This window comes from Stenella coeruleoalba (genome assembly GCF_951394435.1).
Source record: "Stenella coeruleoalba genome assembly, chromosome: 1".
Taxonomy (NCBI): domain Eukaryota; kingdom Metazoa; phylum Chordata; class Mammalia; order Artiodactyla; family Delphinidae; genus Stenella; species Stenella coeruleoalba.
In genome coordinates this window covers 183,992,875-184,016,916 of record NC_137169.1, presented here as the reverse complement: position 1 = coordinate 184,016,916, position 24,042 = coordinate 183,992,875, and the positions used below count along the sequence as shown (strand labels likewise).

The 24,042-nt window shown below is 33.5% G+C and overlaps 1 protein-coding gene across 4 annotated transcripts in view; it reads left to right on the top strand.

Moving 5' to 3' along the window:
- SUCO (SUN domain containing ossification factor) overlaps nucleotides 1–24,042 on the top strand; it is a 76,530-nt gene that overhangs the window by 10,261 nt on the left and 42,227 nt on the right. For 2 of the 4 annotated variants that reach the window (XM_079922139.1, XM_079922136.1), the window contains exons 2-9: nucleotides 7,726–7,834; nucleotides 9,543–9,653; nucleotides 12,046–12,200; nucleotides 15,407–15,544; nucleotides 15,776–15,926; nucleotides 20,496–20,619; nucleotides 21,393–21,517; nucleotides 22,593–22,660. In XM_079922139.1, coding sequence (XP_079778265.1) covers nucleotides 7,726–7,834; nucleotides 9,543–9,653; nucleotides 12,046–12,200; nucleotides 15,407–15,544; nucleotides 15,776–15,926; nucleotides 20,496–20,619; nucleotides 21,393–21,517; nucleotides 22,593–22,660 — 981 coding nt within the window. Of the gene's footprint in view, nucleotides 1–7,725; nucleotides 7,835–9,542; nucleotides 9,654–12,045; nucleotides 12,201–15,406; nucleotides 15,545–15,775; nucleotides 15,927–20,495; nucleotides 20,620–21,380; nucleotides 21,518–22,592; nucleotides 22,661–24,042 lie in introns of all 4 variants that reach the window. The other 2 variants (XM_079922138.1, XM_079922137.1) reach the window with 1 other exon arrangement.

Sequence of the window (24,042 nt, the reverse complement as noted above, 5' to 3'; positions counted from 1 at the left end):
TCATCAGTTCTTAAGGGAATGGATTAGTGTTATTTTCTCACCTTTCTTTTCATTTATCTATTGACCAGAGAGTATTAAATAAGAAATGTAGCACTAGAGAAAGATCGTAGGCTTTGGAGAGGTAGATCTAGATTTGTAGTCACAAATTGAGTGACTTTGGGCCTGTTAACTTCTGAGCTTTAGTTTATTTGTAAAAGTTAGATTAACATTTTAATCTAAACTGCCTGACACACTAAAAAAAAAGACTGTTTTCTTCTAGAGACATCAGATATTTAGGATTGGATTGATCATACTCTGTTTATGCCACCTTCTGTATGGGTCCCCCTTTTTCCTCCATTTTACATCATTACTCTTTTATCTTGTCTTCATTTTCACTCCTATCTCCCCCATGTTAGGCATTTACCCTAGAGTATATTTGATGTGTTTTTCCAGTTGACCTTCAGGTATTTACTTCATATATTTGTGTTTTCTTCCAAAATAATGTTTTGTTTATATGTTTTAAAATTTACATACAGGGTATAATGCTATTAATCTCATTCTTTTTCCTACTTTTTTCCACTGAACACTTTTAGAAGCTTGTTTTAGTTACTAGAATCATCAAGTGAATTCTACGTAGTTAATGATGTGGCAGATGCCTCAGGAAGGCCTGATGTCATTTATTCATTCATTCAATGGGTATTTATCAAGCCCTTTGTGTGCAGGCTGCTTCTAATGAGAGACTTTTTATGCCAACAAATGCATTTGGGAGTATTTGTTTCAGTTGCTTGTCTTTTGCACTCCCAGTACTACAGATGAATTAGGGTGGTTTTGTAGTAAATCTTAATTATCTGGCAAGGTGAAACACTTGTCTTTGCTTTTTTTGTTAATGTAGTTATTCTTAGACCGGTTTTTCCATATCATATTTAGAACATTAGGATCCTTCAGGTTATTTTGTTTGTTTGTTTTTGTCTTTAGGATTTTCTTTTAATTTTTATTTTATATTGGAGTATAGTAGATTTACAATGTTGTGTTAGTTTCAGGTGTACAGCAAAGTGATTCAGTTATACATATACATATATCTATTCTTTTTCAGATTGTTTTCCCATATGGGTTATTACAGAGTGTTGAGTAGGGTTTCCTGCCCTATACAGTAAGGATCCTTCAGGGTTTTTTGTTGTCTTTGTTTTGGCTGTTTTGGCTGCGTCAGATCTTTCGTTCCAGCGTGCGGGCTCAGTAGTTGCAGCATGCGGGCTTAGTTGCCCTGTGGCATGTAGGATCTTAGTTCCCCAACCAGGGATTGAATCCACATCTCCTTCATTGGAAGGCGGATTCTCAACCACTGGACCACCAGGGAAGTCCCCCTTCAGGTATTTTGATAGGAGTTATATTTGAGTGGTGAATTACTTTGGGGAGAATTGCTGTCTTTACTCTGCTGCTAGTAGCATTCCATCCATGAACATATTAGATCTTCATTTATTTGTCTCTTCATTTTTTGGTCATTATTAGAGTTAACACTTTTTCTCTATAAGTGTTTGTAATTTTTAAGGTTAATTTCTATAAATTATTTTATAATTTTTATTATTGCTAATAGTTTATTTTCTATTTTGTTATTGCTGGGGAGGAAAATACTGACTTTTTTGCTTATATTTTTAAATTGAAATAATTTACATACAGTGAAATGCACATATGTTATCAACTGTATAGTTGGATCAGTTTTGACAAATGCATACATCTGTGTAACTCACACTCCATCAAGATACGGAACATTTCCATCACTCCAGCATGTTTTTTCATTCTACAGAATTCCCTGAAGCAACCGGTGATTTGATTTCTATCACCATGGTTAGTTTTGCTAATTCTGGAACTTTGTTTAAATGGAATTATACAGTATTTATTCTGGTGTCTGGCTTCTTTCACTCAGTGTAATGCTTCCAAGATTTATCTATCTTGTTTCATTCATTAGTAATTCATTCCTTTTTATTGTGAGAAGTAGTACATTGTATGAATATACTACAGTTTGTTTACATTTTCCTGTTGAACATCTGGGCTGCTTCCAGTTTTTGGCTATTAGGAGTAAAAGCTACAGGGGACATTTTTGTATACATAGTTTTCATTTCTCTTAAGAAGTACCTAAAAGTGGAATTGCAAGCGCCAAAACAGATGGATATCGCATGCTTCTGGATATCATACCCTGAGAAAGACACAACATCGCTTATGAAGGAGGCTTCCAGCCAGGAATACATAACCTGAATCTGGTCGTGATGAAACATCAGACAAACCTCAAAAAAGGACCATATTATTTCAAAATAAAAGGACTATGTCCTTCAAAATGTCAGTGCCACATAAGGTAAAGGCCAAGAACTATTCCAGGTTAAAGGAGGCTGAAGGCACATGAAAAATACAGGATATGGTCTTACACTCGATTCTGTACTTGAGGTGGGGAGAGGGGGAATGCTGTAAGGACACTACTGAGACATAGATTATTGTATCAATGTAACATTTACTGAGGTTGATAATTGTGGCATGGTTGTATAAGAGAATATCCTTATTCTGAAGAAATACATACAGAAGATATTTAGAGATAAATTACATGCAGTGGGGAGAGAGGGAGGGCTATGTGCTTGCCAGGAGCAAATGGCAAATGATGGAACCAATGGGTCAAAATGTTAACAGTAGGTTGATATGGGCAAAGGGTTTGTGGATGTTCTTTGTGCTATGTTGGCATTTCTTCTGAAAGTTTGAAATTATTTCCAAATAAAAAGTGGGGAAAAAAAGAGTGGGATTTCCTTTTTCTCTGTGTATGGTGTTGATTAATCCACTCAAATTTCTTTAATTATCATCAATTAATTCCAATTTTTGTATACTTTGTGCCAATTTTGTTATTTTTCTAGAAACATCCATTTCTTCTGAGTTTTCAAATGTATTAGTATATGTAGCTGGTAATATTTTGTAATTAAAAAAAATCTGTTTTGTTTGTGGTTATTTCATGCTTTTAGAACATATTTTGTTAATTCACGTCACCAACTCTCCTTTATCGGTTTTTCCAGAGGTTTATCTTTTTAATATTTTCGTCGAAGAACTAACTTTTGGTTTTCTTAATCTTCTTTGCTTTTTTCTGGTTTTGTTTTTTATTTCAGTGATTTCTGTCCTTATAGTCTTCCTTTTTTCTTTAGATTTACAGTCCTTTATCTTCTTGAGTTGAAAGATTAGCTCTTTTGTATTCAGTGTCTCCAAATGTGCTCAGAAGCAGTTTTCCTGCTGCTGTCTTACCAGCATTACTGGCATCCCCACCAATTTCTACCTGTAGTCTTCTGCCACAATGTTTTGTAATGTTCCCTATTGTTTCCTCTTTAACCAAAGGATTATTCTGCTGCATAATTTTGTTTCCAGGCTTTAGAATGTTGTTAGCTGTTGTTATCCTAAATGACACTCAAATGTGAATTTTACAAGACTTTAAATTACATTTACTCAAAGTTAATACCTTTCTATATGAATGGTGAATCCATGCCACATTATTGGGGAGGAATTGGCAAAAAGGGATAAATGTCCTCTTAGTTTACAGATTCTATTTTTTGAGTTTGTGTGTGTGTGAGGGGATGGTGGGTGGGTGGGTGGGCGAGTTGGGGAGTGGTAGTGGTGGAGGTGATGGGGCTGATGGGAAGAGGAATGAAAAGTGGCCTAATTTCCTTTCTGCTACTTGCTACAAAACAGTTCCCCTTAGAACTCTTATTCATTTAATAAGTATTTATTAAGCACATAATGTTTGCAGGTTTTGGCTTTGTAGGGAGGGGCTAAAGTATCAATAGTTAGGAATATGGAATTGATTCTCAAAGAGTTTAAGTGTAAGAGAGGATATACATGGCACAGAATCAACTTACAAATAGTAGAGGGGAGTACTCATTTTGAACTGAGGGAGAGTGTCAGAGGCTCACAGACTGCCATTTATCTTGATGTGATTTGTGGTGCTGAACTTCTTAAAAGTTTTGAAACTCATCAGGCTTGGGATTTTCATAGTACAGTTTTTGAAACTTGCTTAAGTAGTATGGAATGAGACCCATTTAATCATGCAACAAAGTGCCCTCAGCCATTGTAATGTGACCCACTGATTCTTAATGAGGGGGCATGCATATCTAATTCACCTGGGGGAACTTGTTGAAAGTAAAGACCCCATTATAGAGATTCATTCTTCTTCAGTAGAGTTGGAGTGGGTTTGGGGTATTTCATTTTACTTTGGTGATTTAAAATTCCTTGACAGTTATTAGTTGGTGATAAATTTTATCTATTTTAGGCTTTTTCTTATACACAAAATTAAGGTTATCTTTACAGGTCTGTCCTTAATTAATATCTGTCCTTAAATAGGGACTGATATGTTAGAGGTATTTAAGTGATACTATTGATAAAGCTGGAGGAATAGGGTAGATAGGTAAAGAATGTAGTCTGTATTAATGTCAGGTGTATGCGCGTTCTTCAGAGAAATAGAACCAACTCTCTCTCTCTCTCTCTCTCTCTCTCTCTCTCTATATATATATATATATATAAAATGAGGCATTGGGTCACACGATTATGGGAGCTGAGAAGACCCACGGTCTGCAATCTGAAAAACTGGAGACCGAGGAATACCAGTGGTTAATTCAGGCCAAGTCTGAAGGCCTATTAACCAGTAGAGCTGAAGATATAAATCCCAGTTAAAGGGCAGGAGAAGATGAGATGCCTCAGCTCAAATAGTGAGCAGAGGAAAAAAGGGCAAATTCATCTGATTTTTGTTCAATTCAGGCCCTGAAAGGATTAGATGATGCCCACTTACATTGGAGAGGGCAGTCTACTGAGTCCACTGATTCAAATGCCAATCTCACCCAAAAAACTCCTAACTTTGGGTAATGGGATTTGATTATATGATAGTAAGAGTAAGGATCATGAGATTTAAATGTCTTTGGACATCTTCACATTAACTGTGAATATTAGGATTTATACACACATATACACATACACATGCAGAATTCTTGATGATAAAACTAGTATGTGCTCATGGTAGAAATTCCGAAAGTATAGAAAGGAATATAGAAAATAAGGGGGCATAATCTCGAAAATTCTAACACCCACAGTTTTGAATATCTGAAACTTTTTGCTGTCCCAAATATGTGTATATATACACACTCACAAATGCACCTACGAGCACACATGTGTACACACACACAGCTGAGAAACAATGCAAAAGTCTTATCAGTAAAGAAATATTTAATAAATAATGATATATCTGTATGAAATTTTGAATAAGTAATATATTCTTGTGGTTCAAAAGACAGAGTATTATAGAGTGAAGAATATCCATTATCCTGTCACCCAGTCACTCAGTTTTCTACCCTGGAGGCAACCAAGGTGGTGCTTTTTTTTCTTTTCTTTTTAATTCTTCCAGAGAAATTTATGCACATACAGGTCCCTTTAGTACACATATGCACACATGGTAGCATACTATATGTGTATATTATTATGTACTTTGCTCTTCTCTATTTTTTTTTTTTGGTTTTAATTTTTATCAAAATGATGTATTCATATCAAAAAGTCAGATAGCTCTAAAAGGATTTTGTTTGTTTGCTTTTGCAAATAAGCCATTCCCTCATCCCTCTTTCCCCATTATTTCTTTCAAGGAAACCACTTTTATCTCTTGGCTGATGAATTTTATGTTTACCTCTTTGTCTCTAAAATAATTGCTTTAATGTCAGTTTTAGGTATTTTACTACAGATGATCAGATTCTCTTAAGCACATGCTAGTAATACAGTTTAGTCATAATTTGGGTTAGATCAGTATTCAGTGTTTATATTATGACTATAAATGATACAGCTGAGCTGTGTAGTAAAACATGATTACTTTTCCCTTTTCTGTTCTACTTTTCCTTTTTCATGGTACTAATATTTGACTTGTTTTGTTATGTTTGCTTATTTTTCTATTTAATTACAAATTATCTGCCAGTTATGTAAATCTGTTCTTGAGATTTTCAAGACTCATCAGTTGTGCTGTTAATTTCATCCTCCTAAAGAAGACTCTTCCAGAGCTTCTGATGACCTCCAATTTAGTATGGTTGCCCTCTGTTCTTTGTGTACGTACAGCTGTCATCCTAGGAATTCTCTTTCCAGTCACCCTGGGGATTCCCTTTTCCTCTCTCATCTCACTACCATATTGTGATTATTGTGGTTTCTTAGATGTCTAGTTTCCCCACATTAAAATCTTCTTGACTATTCTATTTATATAAAGTTTAGAGTCAGTCTGTCTAATTTTTTAAGTTTCCTTTTTTGCCACTTCAGTATGTGGTTTTCAGATCTTCCATACATATTACCTTAAATTGTGTAAAATTGACTTCTTTTTTTCAACTTAAAGAATTGTCAGTAATGGCAATTTCAACCATTTCTACTATTAACAACATAGAATATGTACTAGTATATGTATAGAACATTTCTCACTAAGTTTAGTATTTTATTGTAATACTATAAAATACTATAAAATACAAAATAATAGTATTATATTGTAATACTATAAAATACTAAATAAAATATTTAGTATTTTATTGTTTCTATTATAAACGGGGACTTTTCTTCTGTTAAATCTTATAACTGGTGGTGGTGATTTGAGTAGAGAGTCTGTTGATTTCTTTCTAAATTTTATACCTAGGAATATAATTTTATACCCAAGACTTCTTTTTTTTTTCCAAGACTTCTTTTAATAGGTGTTTCTTTTTAGTTTACCACCTATATAAACTCATTATCTGCAATTAATGATAATGTTACTGTCTCCTTTCCCATTTTACACTGCTTTTGTCCTCATATTATGTAATACTAGTGATAATGGACATTTTTGTCTTGTTTCAGATCTAAATAGGGGTATTTTTTGGTTTCTTCACTGAGTATGATACTGGCTTTTAGGCTTATGTGTTATGCATATGTTTCCCATGTTAAATGTCTACTTATTACTATTTTATTGACTTTAAAAATCTTGATGGTTGTGTAAATTTATCAGATGTCTTTTGGTGACGGTAATCATGAGATGTTTTTCCTTGATATTTTTGCATGACAAACTAAATAGGTTATATTATATTGAACCATTTTTGAATATCGGAGCTAAGTTCTACTTGACCGTAACAGTGGTATTTTATATCTTTGGTATGTTATTGGAGACTTTTTAAAATTTTCTTTAGCTGTTTTGTGTCTGATTTCATATTATTAACCTATAGTATTTATATGTATGTGCTCTTTCTGTTAATTTTTGATATCACTGTTATGTTCCCTATATAAAAATAATTTGGAGGCTTCTGTGCTTTGAAATATCAATAGTTTAGGTAGCTTTAGAGTTATCTGTTCTTAAATATTTGGTAGAATTTAGAATATCATTGGCATTTGATGCTTTCTGAGGAGGTTAGCTCTTTGACAACTTTCTCTGTTCCTTCTGTGATAATTATCAGATACTCCTTTTGTGAAGTTTTTACTGTTTTACCTTCATGAGATTCATGATGCCTTACTTGGAGTGTTGATAACACTGTTCATGGTTTTCTTAGAACATTAAATAAAAAATCTTTACCTTATGTACATTTGTCTTCATCATTAAATTGTTACGTTCTCAAGGGCATTAGGATAAGAACCATCTGTTTATTGCCTCAAATTCTAGTCCAGGTATGGAATATGTTGGCTTAACAACTTTTTTTTCTTCTTTCTTTCTTCTTTTTTCTTTTGGTGGTGGTGACGGTGGATGTTTTACAGGCTTCCCAGTTGGCATGTATGTTGCAAAGAGAGTTCTTCAGCTTCATCATACTACTCTCAAGATGACAATTGTGCACTAGAAAATGAAGATGTACAATTCCAGAAAAAGGTACCTTAAATGAAGTTGAAGTTGTAGTTTGTGTATTAGCTTTCTGAGACTTCCTCAAAACATTTGGAATAAAAGTATTTCAAAAATACTATGACATAATTTTTGGTGGAGATTTGTAATTTTCTTTGCTGTAATATGAGGAGTTACTCAGGTAATTCTGAAATTAATGTGACTCTGAGATATTTATATATTTATTCTTATTGCTTATATTTGGAATGTTGTAATAACATCCTTAGTCCTATAGTAAGGAGAAAAAATAGTGCCTATTCAGAGAGAAAACTAGGGTTCTCTTTTTAATGCTTTAACTAGCAAAGGGTTTCTAAAGAAACCCCAGTCTTATAAATTAAATACTATTAGAAATGAGGATTGTAGGGAAAGTCTGCAATTAGTGGCTATGTACTTTGTTTTATATAATTGTGTGGAGTGAATAGACAGAGTCCAAAAAATCTGATGGTGTCTAAATAATTTATTATTTTATCATTTTAAATGATAAAAGGTGAGTATTGACTTTAGCTAGATTTGGCTCCCCCCCCCAAATCAATATACTTATTTTAAATTACAGATGTAATTTATACCCACTATAAGATATTCATATTTATATCCCATTCCCCTCCTCGAAGGAACCACAATTTACGGTTTCTTGTGAAAACAGACCATTTTCTGTGGTTATAGATATATCATTTTATAGCACACAAATTAATGTTTTAATTTTTGTTCAAAAAATATTGTACAAATTTATTTCCCCTCTTCCCCAGTAATATCTCATGGATACCTTTGCATATTACTGTATTCTTCTGAATAGCTACATTTTTATTCTGTCATTTGGGTATATCACAATTTATTAAGCATTTATTTATTGATAGACTTGTGCATTGTTTCTCAGCTGTGTGTGTGCATGCATGTTTGTGTGTACGTTTGTGTGTATGTGTGAATGCACAAACTCATAATTACATGCTTGGGCTGTTTTTATTTTTGGCATGATACTGTGTTTAGAGTAGATTATTTAAATTTCTGAGTTACACAGGATATATTTCTGGGATGGAGCAGTTAAAATTTTGAAGACTATTGCTGGGTATCTCTCTGAGTAAAGTATAATTGTGTGCTTCTATCTACAGCCTATAAGATTTAGAGCTAATATCTTCTTTGATGAGAAATTTGAAAACTTAAATGTAAGAATGAGTTTAAGCAAAGCATTAAGGAAGGGGAAACATTCTTTCAGCAAACATTTGGGTACCTAGTATATGCTCTACTGGCTTAGATAATGATGAATATGAACTTCGCTTTTATGAAGCTTATATGCCAGAAGATAAATTTAAGGACAATATATCTGAAATTCTAATTTGAAACTCAGTGTCAAGAGAGATGACACAAAGAACTATAAGTACATTCATTTATCAAGTATTTACTGACACACAGTGCTGGGTAGTAGGACTAAAGTGTTTATTAAGAAATCAGATGTAGTGTATATTTGGAAGGCAGCTATGCTCATCACTATACCACCAGCGCACACATGTAGTATACATTTGAAGTGAAGCAGTAAGGAGGGTAATGCAGGAAGGTAGACAATAAGCATGGAAACAAATAAAAGACATTAAAGTCACAGTAAAGTGTTTTGGTTGTAAAGTATAGAAAGATGGTCTTTAATGTTGCTTCAGGACTGTTTTGTGAAACAGTTTTATCCATTGACCTTTTCTTTGTTGCAATATAGGATGAAAGAGAGGGACCTATCAATGCCGAATTATCGGGAAAAGTGGGTTCAAGCTTACCTGTTCCTCCAGAAGAACACAAGTTAAAAGATGACTACATTGTGAATGTACAAGTAAGCTTTGTTGCTTTGATTTTTAATGATATGCCTTTTCAAACTGCTGCACGAAACAGAAAACCTGTTTGGTCACCATATTGTGTATTTTTATTTTTTTCTTTTTGTAGTACCATGCAACTGGCCTTAATACTAGTCACCTGCTAAGAATACTACTTTTGAGAAAATTCGGAATTACAGGTTTAGTAGTAAATGTGACTTTTCTCTGTAGTATAGGTTTGGTTGTAAGTCCTCCTTTCTTTTAGATCCATTTTGGCTTTCTGTAGTTTATCTTGTCTCTTCAGTTTTTCAGATGTCAGGGGAAATTATATTCTGACTTAACATATTTGTATGTAGAACACAGAGCATTTTGATACCAAAATTTTACCACTTAGTGTGGAATATGGATTAATAAACAATAGGTTGAGTGTGTTTTTTCCTTTTTCTCTCATATTACATCCTAAATGTTATTTTCCATTTTGTATACCAGATTTTATGAAAGATATTAAAAACTAGACCAGAATGTAAGCTGATCAGAATGCTGAAGCATCTGGAAACCATTTAATATCAGGAGCGACTGAAGGAACTGGGGATATTTGATCTGGAGGGAAGAAGGACTAAGGAAAAACTAAATATCTCAAATATTAACAAATACAAATTTCAGCTTAAAAGGAGGGAGAATTCTCTTAAAAAAATGCAGCCAGAGTTATCTTATAAGTTAATTGGGTTATCTAAGGAGATATAGTAAGTTTCATTTTATTGGATTCTGGAGGACATTTGGAAAAGATTTGTGCATAAGAATAAGAGAAAAGTGATCTCTGTAGCCCTTCAGTTTTATGAGTATCCTGAACAGTCCAGCCATTGTTCATTTTCCTGAATCTTTATTATGGTATTCTCTTGTTCAAATACTTTGAAGTGCTTACTGCATCTTAGAGACCTGTGCTGTTCAATATAGTAGCCATTAGCTACCTGTGGCTATTGAGCATTGGAAATGTGGATAGTTGAAGTTGAGATTTGCCGTTAAGTATAAGATACACATCGATTTTGGAGACTTAGTAAAAAAAAAAAAGTGTAAAATATCTTACTAATTTTTTTATATTGAATGCATATTGAATGATAATGCAGTATTTGATAATATTGTAATGGTTCTTTTCTAAAAGTCTCCATCATAAAATGCAAACTATTTGTACTCTTTTGTGAATTTTTCGTTCCAGTGTAAATAATTCCCCAAATGATGACATTTTATTTTGTATTCTTCTGACTCTGCCTCATGTTTTCTTTCTGCTGCTGTACTGGCTGTCCTATTCTTCAGAACCCTAGTTCTTCTAGTCCAGAGTAGTCCTTAGTTTCTCTTTACCTTGAACTGAGCATGAGTACCTCTCACTTGATATTCATTTAGTAACTATTAAATGTCTACTGTGTGCTAGATACTGTGCTAGGCACTAGGAACATGAAGATCAAGAAAACATAGTCGGGCTTCCCTGGTGGTGCAGTGGTTGAGAGTCCGCCTGCTGATGCAGGGGGCATGGGTTCGTGCCCTGGTCCGGGAAGATCCCACATGCCGCGGAGCGGCTGGGCCCGTGAGCCATGGCCGCTGAGCCTGCGTGTCCGGAGCCGCTGACCCTGTGCTCCGCAATGGGAGAGGCCACAACAGTGAGAGGCCCGCGTAACGCAAAAAAAAAAAAAAAAGAAAAGAAAACATAGTCCTTACTCAAGACATTTATAGTGTAGTTGAAGAGAAAGAAATAAATAAGGGCAATTGAGGTGTTATAGATCCTGTGATTAAAGTCTGTACAGAGAACAAGTGGAGGCATAGAGGAAGGGGAATGGCTAATTCTATTTAGGGTTAGTTGTGGGGGAGGAGGTACTGATAAGAGGTTTTCAAACATGAGGAGGTATTAAGTACGTTTCAGTTTGTGTTTTGGAGGAGTGAATGGCCCAGAGCATATGGGCCTTGAAGGAGCAGCAAGAATCATGTATTGCTTCGTAATGTTATTTATACATGCCTTGTGTTGTTATTTGTTGATACACATTGTCTTCTAAACTGCTCAGGGGCAAAAACTATGCGCTGTACTATTTTATATATTTATATAGGATTTCTGTGTTGCTATTAGCATTAATTAATTACAGTAAGAGGGAAATTTTGTGGGTCCTGGTATAAAATAGGAAAGAAGAAAGACAAACTCCTTTGTCCTAGTTTATGAAATGCCATGAAAAATGTGTAGAGCCTGTATTTTAATATGAAATATATTCCTTAGGGTGGTAATGTTAGAAGAAAGGACTTTTATAAAAGTACTTTTTTAGCGAACATTATTTATATTGTTACTTTTGAGACATACTTTTTATGATACCCTCTTCAGCTAAAGAGATAATTAATCCCAACATTAAATATAACTGACTTTTTTAAAAACAGAATACGGAGTCAAAAAAGTTAAGTCCATCTGTGATTGAAACACTCCCTACAGTTGATCTACATGAAGATTCTTCCAGTGTAGTTGTGGACAGTGAAAACGTGGAAAATATTTCCAGCTCATCTACCTCAGAGATCACTCCAATCTCAAAGCTTGAGTAAGTCATTACAAAGAAAAAAAAATATGATTAGATAATGACAGAAAAATTTCTTTGATTCTCAAATTTGGCATTTAGGCTATATAGCAGATCTAAGTAATAATGCCTATTTTATTTTTATACATTGTTTAAAGTTTACTTTCCATTTATAGTTATTACAAAATATTGGCTATATTCCCCATGTTGTACAATACATCCTTGAGCCTATCTTACACACAGTACTTTGTACCTTCCACCCTGCCACCCCTATATTGCCCCTTCCCACCCTCCCCATTGGTAACCACTAGTTTGGTCTCTGTATCTGTGAGTCTGCTACTTTTATTATATTTATTAGTTTGTTGTATTTTTTAGATTCCACATATAAGCTATATCATACAGTATTTATCTTTCTCCGACTTATTTCACTTAGCATAATGCCCTCCAAGTCCATCCATGTTGCTGCAAATGGCAAAATTTCATTCTTTTTTTTGGCTGACTAGTATTCCATTGTTTGTGTTTATGTGTGTGTATGTGTGTGTGTGTGTATATATACATATATATATATATATATATATGTATATATACACCACAGCTTCTTTATCCATTTATCTGTTGATGGACTCTTAGGTTGTTTCCATGTCTTAGAAATTGTAAATAATGCTGCTGTGAACATTGGGTGCATGTATCTTTCCAAATTAGTGTTTTTGTTTTTTTCAGGTATATACCCAGGAGTGGAATTGCTGGGTCATAGTTTTAGTTTTTTGAGAAACTTCCCTACTGTTTTCCACAGTGGCTGCACCAATATACATTCCCACCAACAGTGTACAAGGGTTCCCTTTTCTCCACATCCTTGCCAATATTTGTTATTTGTAAACTTTTTGATAATAGCCATTCTGACAGGTGTGAGGTGATATCTCATTGTGGTTTTGATTTGCGTTTCCCTGATGATTAGTGATGTTGAAGGTTTCCTTAATTTAGAAAATCTCTTTTATACTCCTAGCTCCAGCAACACTACAAAGAACAAAACAGAATTCCCTTCTCTTAATACTACATTAAACATATCCTTTATCAAATGAGTTAATTTATATAAAATGTATAGGACAATATCTGGCACATAGTAAAAATACATGTGTCAGTTAATATCATCGTTTTTATCATCACTACTATTTTTTTTTTTACCACAAGCACTTTTTAGACACCTATTCTCTTCAAGAATGTAAGGGAATGGGTTGAAGGAGTTGTACACAAAGATGTTACAGTTACCATTTAGGAGTTTGCCCTGGTAAGGGACAAGGTAACAGAAGACATGCTTAGAAATAATGATAGTATTTAACATTTTTAAATATTAAATGCTTAGAAAGAATTTAAGGCTAGATACTGTGTATCTGAACAGTACATCTTATTTTCTCATTATATTGAACATGACAGTCTAGTGAAATGGGAGTGAGGTAAAGAAAAATATTAAGGTATATATTTTTTAAATGAAATTATAGACGTGCTTTAAGAATTTTAGTGAAGCGTTTTGAGATAATAGATGATTTCTTGATACTATAGGCAACAATTCTAATATTGGTAGACTGTACTAATAGAAATGAAACATTAGAGAATATGCATTTAGAATAAATAATTTAAAAATCTTATTTTTGGCAAGATCAGATATTAACCTATAATATTTTGTTTTAAAATTTGGTAATTAGCTATTAGGTTGGCCAAAAGTTTCGTTCATTTTTTTTCTGTAAGATGACTCTAGTAGCACTTAGTTGTCTTTAACTTCATTCGAAGCAGTTTTGTTAGATTGTATGTGACAGCTGTCATATCAGCATGCATTTAAAAAAAGACATCAAAATTGGTGAATTTTTGTGTAGCCATTTTAATATTGAAGATGGAAGAAAAAAAGCAGCATTTTCGGTCTGTTATGCTTTATTATTTCAAGAAAGGTAAAAAAGCAACTGAAACACACAAAAAGATTTGTGCAGAGTATGGAGAAGGTGCTGTGACTGATCGAACATGTCAAAAGTGGTTTGCGAAGTTTCATGCTGGAGATTTCTCGCTGGACGGTGCTCCGCGATTGGGTAGACCAGCTGCAGTTGATAGAGATCAAATTGAGACATTAATTGAGAACAATCAACGTTATACCACGAGGGAGATAGCCAACATACTCAAAATATCCAAATCAAGCATTGAAAATCATTTGCACCAGCTTGGTTATGTTAATCGCTTTGATGTTTGGGTTCCTTATAAATGAAGTGGAAAAAACCTTCTTGACTGTATTTCCGCATGTGATTCTCTACTTAAATGTAATGAAAACATTCTGTTTTTAAAACAAATTGTGACGGGCAATGAAAAGTGGATACTGTACAATAATGTGGAATGGAAGAGATCATGGGGCAAGTGAAATGAACCAACACCAACCACACCAAAGTCTGGTCTTCATCCAAAGAAGGTGATGTTGTGTATATGGTGGGATTGGAAGTGAGTCCTCTATTACGAGCTCCTTCCAGAAAACCAAATGATTAATTCCAACAGTACTGCTCCCAGTTAGACCAACTGAAAGCAGCACTCAACAAAAAGCGTCTGGAATTGTTAATTAGCATTTTGTTATTAGTAAACAGAAAATGCATAATCTCCCATCAGGATAATGCAAGACTGCATGTTTCTTTGATGACCAGGCAAAAACTGTTACAGCTTAGCTGGGAAGTTCTGATTCATGTGCCATATTCACCAGGCATTTGCACCTTTGGATTTCCATTTACTTCGGTCTTTACAAAATTCTCTTAATGGAAAAAATTTCAGTTCCCTGGGAGACTGTAAAAGGTACCTGGAACAGTTCTTTGCTCAAAAAGCTAAAAAGTTTTGGGAAGATGGAATTATGAAGTTGCCTGAAAAATGGCAGAAGGTAGTGGAACAAAAGGGTGAATATGTTGTTCAATAACGTTCTTGGTGAAAATGAAAAATGTGTCTCTTATTTTTACCTAAAAACCGAAGGCACTTTTTTGCCAACCCAATATTTAAAGGCCAAGCAAGGGCACTAACAGATCGAGTCAACAGTTTACGTAATTTAAATCTTTACATGATTTAAAATATCTGAATTCTTGAAAATCGTCTGCAGAGCTCTAAAGCATTCTTTTCTGGCTTAGATTTGTTTTGGAAATCAGTAATATCACTTTTAACTTATGGTTCATTATATCCATTAAATTGTCAGATTGTCTTTTTTGTTTCTATTTTAGTGAAATAGAAAAATCTGGTACTGTTCCTATAGCCAAGCCAAGTGAAACTGAGCAATCTGAAACTGATTGTGATGTTGGTGAGGCCCTTGATGCAAATGCTCCAGTTGACCAGCCTTCCTTTGTCAGTCCGCCCGAAAGGTGGGTGTGAGCAGTTTGCCCTTTGTATGGTTCTGTAATAAACAGCAGTGTCACGTTTTAGTAGACTTTGGTGCATGCTTAATTCCACTTTATGACTGAGAGGAAACTGATCCCTTTGTACTCCTTTCTTGGTTTACTTTGTACGCATGTACACTTATAATAGTTTAGATTGCATATACTCGTTATTCAGCTAAAATTTGTTTATTTAATATGCCTTTTGCTTTCAAATAGCCTTGTCAGCCAGCATATAGAAAATGTGTCATCTTTGCATGCTAAAGGAAAGATAACAAAATCGGAATTTGAATCAAAAGTTTCATCAAGTGATCAGGGTGGTGGTGACCCAAAATCTGCATTGAATGCTTCAGATAATTTAAAAAGTGAGGTAGGTAAATAACTTGCACTATATCCTACTTTATTATACAATGCATTTTTGTTATTAGCTAATCTTGTAATTTGCTATCCGTATTTGCCGTAAAGTCAGGGGATCAGTAGTTAGTGATGAATGTGGAACTGAGGTGAACTGTGCTCCCAGATAGCAAGTGGTTACTTCACAGAACTATTGCCAGTATACTGTTTATACATAGTGTTGTCCAAAGTATGAACTCTCTTGGGTTATATTTAATTATAAAGGTTTTTTGCCACCATTGATTATTTGATAACCAGATACATAAAGTCCTTATTTAAGCAGTTAAGAGAGCTATATAGAAGAAGTTATGATTGTTAAGTATCTTCAGAATAAAAATTTAACTCAATAATACAAGATTAAATTTAGTCTCTTCAACCAGAATTATTTTAAAGGGACATTTTACCCTTTGTTATTTGTGTGCAGACTACAACTAGACCAGCTTATATTAAAGAATATGGTTCTTAAAATAAAGACAGGGCTCATTCCTGTGTAGCAGTTTTACTTTCTTTTCTTCTTTCGAGTTCTACTTTGACTTCACGTAGAGGCCAGTACAGAATTTCCTGAAGAAATGTTGACAGAGAAGTCTGCTCCCTTCAGCTAAGAAATAGCTAAATAAAAGAGATGAAGGCCACTCTATGCACTTAAAAACACGTGGAATCAGAGTATTTTAAAATACTGAGTACCACATCCACATTTATTTCTTTATAATTTGGATCTTCTGTTCTCCACCTTTTCTTTCACATATTTTCTGTGAATCTGCACTCATAACTAACTAAACTTCATTCTGGAGACTTTACTATCATTGGGCCAGCTGTTTATTTGATGTTTTTTATAAATATAGAAGGTCCCCATTTCCTAGTCCAACATCTTGAAGGAAGTAATTTTCCCAGTGAAACCAAATCAAGCATATGTTACAGTTCAGTTGTCAAATACCACAGGCATAAATAAAATTAGACAAACATTACAAAAATGTCTTCTTTGAGCTATTTAAGTATCAAACGTAAAACTCAAGCATGGCAGCCAGTTTTGTCCAAGATTTGCTTGTTCTCCTTAACCATTTGCAGCAGTGTCTTGCAGATCCTTGAGATAACAGGGATAAACTCTCTCCTACTCACACAAACTTAACAGGGCAGAATTATTCTGAACTGGATAGTATACAAAACTACTGGACACTTTATAATATGCTCATTATCTGACAATTTTTCTGGAATATTAAGTTATTTAGGAGGTAATTAATACAGTTAAAAATTCCACTCTTTTGCCTGTTATAATGCTTTACAAAGTAATTTTATTGTGTTGTTTAGTTCTCTTATTTGTTGCTAAGAGGCGATAGTGATTGCTCTGCCTGAGTCTCACAGAGTGTGTGTACGTTCTTATGTATTTCTTTTAGTATTTGGGCTTTACTCTTAAGTATCTCAATTATATTAATTTTTATAAATAATTGTTTATTTTCTCATTCAAACTAGATTTTTGTTATTTAATTTTTAAATTAAATTAGTATAATGCTACTTCTTTAATTTTATTTTCTGCTATGTATTTTTTTAATAGCCACATACTTTATTTGATAAGTTAGTGTGTTCTGCAAAACGCTCCAACGTGGAGGTTGTATAGGAACCAATTTGCTAATAAGTCTTCCTAAAGGGAGATAATAGGTATTTGTATTGATGTATTACACTAATACACTAATTAGTATTAGTACTCGAAAATGTGCCCTAATACAGCAAATATATACTGTATGAGATTTGTGCTATTTACCAAAGTACGCTGTCTAAACAGATGTTTTGTACACTTCTCAAGGTACTGTTAATAAGTACATTATGTGTTGTTTTAGGAGTACAGAAGTAATTTAAAAATGGAATGAACATCATTGCATACATTCTTCCAATTAAGAAAAAAATTACAGATTGAATTTTATGCCCTTCCCAGTTACATTTCTTCTCTCCACTTCAGATATAACCACTGTCTTGAATTTGGTGTTTTTTACATTGGTAGAGCATGTTTTTTAACTTTTACCAAATATGCATTGCTACAAACTATACATACTATTATTTGGCATATTTTGAAACAATGTAAAATGGTATCATTCTTGTCTTAAGTATCATTTTACTCAACATTGTTTTTAAGTTTTGTCTATTCATTGTTCAATTCTACCACAATTTATTCTTCAATTAATGGATATTTAGATTGTTTCTAATTTTTTTGATGTTATCCATAGTGCTGCAGTAAGTATCCTTATGCATATTTTCTTAGGCACATATGTGTGTTTTCACTGATATTTATACATAGGAGTGGAATTATTGAGTCATAGGGTATGCATATCTTTATTTAATATTCCTAAATGTGAAACTCACTTTAGCTATCTAATAGATGTACCATGGCTCAATAGGCTGTCACACTTTAACCTCAGATTAGTATAATTTATTTAGTATCTTTAGCTTTCCTTTGCATTCCCTGATTATACTGAGAGTGAACATTTTGTATTTTCTCTTTGCTTAGTTTATTGTTATTCCTTTACTCTCCCCCATTATTGATTTGTAGGCAGTCTTTATAGTTGGTAATAATTGTTTGTTGGCTGAATGTGTTGCAGGTATTTATTTCTGTCTCTGGCTATTTGAACCATGTGGTTTATGGTCTTTTGATATATTTAATTTTTAAATTATAATCTATCCAAATGTATCAGCCTTTTTTAAAATGATTTCTTTCTTCATCTTGTTGAATCCTTTTATAGCCTGAATCATGAAGATGTTTTTCTGTACTTTCTTTAAGCTTTGCTTTTCACATTTAGGTTTTCATATCCACCGTAAAATTTTTATATAAATGGTACTTCTTTTTATTTTAATTTTTATTGGAGTATAATTGACTTACAATGTTGTATTACTTTCTGCTGTATAGCAAAGTGAATCAATTATACATATATCAACTCTTTTATTTTTCTATTTTTTTCATTTTAACATCTTTATTGGAGTATAATTGCTTTACAATGGTATGTTAGTTTCAGCTTCACAACAAAATGAATCAGTTATATATATACATATGTTCCCATATCTCTTCCCTCTTGCGTCTCCCTCCCTCCCACCCTCCCTATCCCACCCCTGCAGGCGGTCACAAAGCACCGAGCTGATCTCCCTGTGCTATGCGGCTGCTTCCCACTAGCTATCTACCTTACGTTTGGTAGTGTATATATGTCCATGCCTCTCTCTCGCTTTGTCACAGTTTACCCTTCCCCCTCCCCATAGCCTCAAGTCCATTCTCTAGTAAGTCTGTGTTTTTATTCCTGTTTCACCCCTAGGTTTTTCATGACATTTTTTTTCTTAAATTCCATATATATGTGTTAGCATACGGTATTTGTCTCTCTCTTTCTGACTTACTTCACTCTGTATGACAGACTCTAGGTCTATCCACCTCATTACAAATAGCTCAATTTCGTTTCTTTTTATGGCTGAGTAATATTCCATTGTATATATGTGCCACATCTTCTTTATCCATTCATCCGATGGTGGACATTTAGGTTGTTTCCATCTCTGGGCTATTGTAAATAGAGCTGCAATGAACATTTTTGGTACATGACTCTTTTTGAATTATGGTTTTCTCAGGGTATATGCCCAGTAGTGGGATTGCTGGGTCATATGGTAGTTCTATTTGCAGTTTTTTAAGGAACCTCCATACTGTTCTCCACAGTGGCTGTATCAATTTACATTCCCACCAACAGTGTAAGAGGGTTCCCTTTTCTCCACACCCTCTCCAGCATTTATTGTTTCTAGATTTTTTGATGATGGCCATTCTGACTGGTGTGAGATGATATCTCATTGTAGTTTTGATTTGCATTTCTCTAATGATTAGTGATGTTGAGCATTCTTTCATGTGTTTGTTGGCAGTCTGTATATCTTCTTTGGAGAAATGTCTATTTCGGTCTTCTGCCCATTTTTGGATTGGGTTGTTTGTTTTTTTGTTATTAAGCTGCATGAGCTGCGTATAAATTTTGGAGATTAATCCTTTGTCAGTTGCTTCATCAACTCTTTTTTAGATTCTTTTCCCATATAGGTCATTACAGAGTATTTAGAGTTCCCTCTGCTATACACTAGGTCTTTATTAGTTATGTAAATGGTACTTCTTGTTAAGGATTTTGTAGAAACAATATATGACATCTAAAGTTAGTTAGCTTCTTTTATTGTATATATTAATGTAGATTTTAAGATGGATGCATTAAAATTATAATATTTGTACAGTTTTTGTATGGTAATTTTTGGCTTACGATATTATATAGGTTTTTTTACAGCCTGTGCTAATATTGCTAACATGTGAAGGGATTCATCCTGTGGTGCTTAGGTAGAAGATTTTAATTCTTTGAAGGGAAACTCAACTTTTAAGTTAAACCAAAACTTTTCTTTTTACATTTTTTGTTTTTGTTTTCAAAATACTATCCTTCATTATAAAATTGGACTTTTATTTGACAGAAACATTTGTATTTACTATTATAATTTATTAATCTGTTTTCTCTATATTTTTTGAAATCTGAAATCTGTTTATTTTTGACATTTCTGTCAGAGTTCTGATTATACAAAACCAGGAGAAATTGACCCTGCATCTGTAACAAATCCCAAAGATCCAGAAGATATACCAACATTTGATGAATGGAAGAAGAAAGTTATGGAAGTAGAAAAAGAAAAAAGTAAGGAAGCACTGTGACTCTTTTTTTCTTTTTTTTAAAGGGACTGGTTTAAATATGTAGTTCTCTTTTTAATTGGTAAAACAAAGTAACATTTTTGAAAACTTTTTAAAGGTGAAACTTACCAAGATGCCTTTGATTACCCACATGTAATTTACCTGTGCATATGTCTTAATCCTGATTAAAATCCATTATTGTAAATTATTAAATGAGGCTAAAATAAAGTAGGCAGAGCAGTGATTTTTCATCTCAGTTTGTAAGAGGAAAGTTGAGGCATGGAAAGTTCTGAGTCATAAAGCTTTAAACTGTAAACAGAATTGAACTAAATTATTATACTCTCCTTTTGTTGTAAATTAAATCTCAGAGTTAAAAATTATTATGATTGGGATTAGAGATAGAAGGATAGCATTCGTCCTTAATAGAATAAAATGTATATGCAAAAAGTTTTGATTTTCATGGATAAGCTTCATTTTGTGAATTGTACTAGGCATAAATCGAGTAATGTGGATTTTTGTAGTTAATTTGTTTATTGGGGATATTTTAAAGTTATTGAGCTGAAGCATTTTGATTTTCATGTGGGTTTTTAAAATTAAAACATTAATTTTATTAAGTATTTAAAGTATTTGAATTTTTTTAAGTATTTAAAGTATTTGAAGTATTTAAAGCATTAAAACCTGTTCTCTAGATGGCAGCCTGTTGCTCTTGAGATTGTTTGCTCTTGGTATTTTCAATCATAATCATCATATATATATGTTCATAATAAGGTTTGTCTGCAGGTCAGTCAATGCATCCATCTTCTAATGGAGGTCTACATGCCACAAAAAAGGTCCAGAAAAATCGAAATAATTATGCTTCAGTAGAATGTGGTGCCAAAATTTTGGCAGCTAACCCAGAAGCCAAGGTACTGAAGTGTAAAATTCTTCTGTACATATAGAAAACTAGTGACTTTATTAAATGTAAGCAGTGGTTTCCTGGGAACTGTATTTTAACATGAGCTATTTTCCTAATCCACTAATAAATGCAGGATTATGCTTTTAAAGACATTTTCTTGCATGGATTCTTAGTGTATTGGTTGATACATTGCACCCTATTTTTGTTTTTTCTTTTTAAAGACAATTTTTTTAGAGCAGTTAGAGGTTCACAGCAAAATTGAGAGGAAAGTACAGAGATTTCTCATATACCCCCTGTCCCCACGCCTGTTAGCCTCCTCCATCATCAACATCTCCCACCAGAATGGTACATTTGTTACAGTTAATGAACTTATATTGACACATTGTTATCACCTGAAGTCCATAGTTTACATTAGCGTTCACTCTTAAACATTCTGTGGTTTTGGACAAATGTATAATGACATGTATCTACCATTATAGTATCATACAGAGTATTTTTACTGCTCTAAAAATCCTCTGTGCTCTACCTATTCACTGCTTCCTTCCCCCAACTTTTGGGAACCACTGATCTTTTTACTATCTCCCTAGTGTTATCTTTTCCAGAATGTCATATAGCTGGAATCATACCATACGCAGCTTTTTCAGATTGGCTTCTTTCACTTATTAGTATGCATGTTAGATTCATCCATGTCTTTTCATGGCTTGATACCTCATTTCTTTTTAGTGTTGAATAATATTCCATTGTCTGGATGTACCACAGTTTATCCATTCACCTACTGAAGGACATACACTCTGTTTTTAAACTTAAAACCTGTGTGAAATTTACAGATGGAAATAGCTAATAGAAAAATAATTTTTCCCCTATAGTAACAGACATTTAATTTTAAATGTCTTGTTATAAGGCTAACTTAGCACAGTATAGGCAAAACTTATAAATTTTAGCTACTTTTATGCTTTCTTCCCAAAGTGAATGTTTCAGAGTCTTAGGTGTATTTTAAGATCTAAAAATACAGAAAACCTAGAAAGCTTGATAGTTGAAATAAATCTTTTTCTTTAATTTATTCCCTTCCCCCTTTCTAAAAATAGAGCACATCTGCTATTCTTATAGAAAATATGGATCTTTATATGTTGAATCCCTGCAGCACTAAAATTTGGTAAGTAATATAAAATTTAATAAAGTGTACTCTATACATGTATTATATTCAGCTTTTATTTTGGGATTAGATTGATTTGTTCATATAGTCACTTAATAAGCATTTATGATTGGTTGGTGCTGGTACTGTACTTACCTTAGGTCCTGGGGTACAAAATTGAAGACAAAAATGTCTTTCCTTTTAAGGACGATGTCACACAAAAAAATTGACAGATCTAGTCCAACAGTTTTCAAATGGTATAAAAAGTACTGCTGCAAAGGTATTATAGGAAAAGAGATGATATATAACTGCAGAAGAGGATGAGCTTGCTAGAAGAGGTAGTTCATGAGCTGAATCTTGAAGGATGAATTCCTTGAATTCATAGGAAGTCACAGATGAGGGAGGCAGAGGTATTCAGGAACTATAAGAATAAGGGGATAACACTAAAAGGAGCATATTTCTGGGCAACCATAAGTAGAAGCAACCTGAAGAAGTTATTTTAGTGATTACAAGAATAGAGGTACAATTAGAGTAATCATGGAAGATGAGACAGCAGAGTCAGTTTAGCAATAACCAGGCCATTCCATGCTACACATACCTAGCTTAAAAGTTTCTGAAGTTTATCTTAAAGACCGTGGAGCGTAGTGTTTGTTTTAAGTAAGGAAATGACATGACCTCACTGGCATTTTAGGAAGGCTTATCCTTAAAAGATGGCCTACAGCATAATGCCGTTGGAAGCAGGGAAACCAGTTAGGAACCTGTTGTCATAGCTCAGGTGAGAAATGAGGGCTTTAAGACATTGGCAATTTGGATAAAGAAGAGAGGGGAATCTGAAAAATTTGTATAGCAGATAAAATTGACAGCTCTTGGTTAGTAATTGGATGTGAAGAGAGAGGCATCTGTTAGTCTCCCTTGATTTTGGCTTCCCTGCTTGGATCTATGATTCTGCCATTAACTAAGAATATAGGCAAAGGAACCGATTTATGTGGGAAATAAATTGATATACCAACAATTTTATTAGATTACTTGATTTCATTGATCAAAAGCAGCTGTTTTAAAAAAGAATTGAGGTAAATCACCACCATCAAATTGAGTAACTAATATATATGATATATATATATTTTTTTTTAATTTAAAGAGAAACTCTTTAAAGATAATGCTTATTCTTTTCTACTTTTGGTTTTCACTCCTTTTGTTAATATACATATTTAAGTTCAGTTTGAAAATTAACACCAAGCTATTTAAGGGTAGTAAGGGATAATATTAAAAAACTTAATTTTCCCATATGCCATTTGGTCTGGAAACTGAATTTGAGGAAATAGTTATCTGAGATCATAATCAAAATGTTATTTTTTGGCTTTTGTTTTTGTTTGTAAAAGCCCCTGTAGTCAGTAACAACTCAG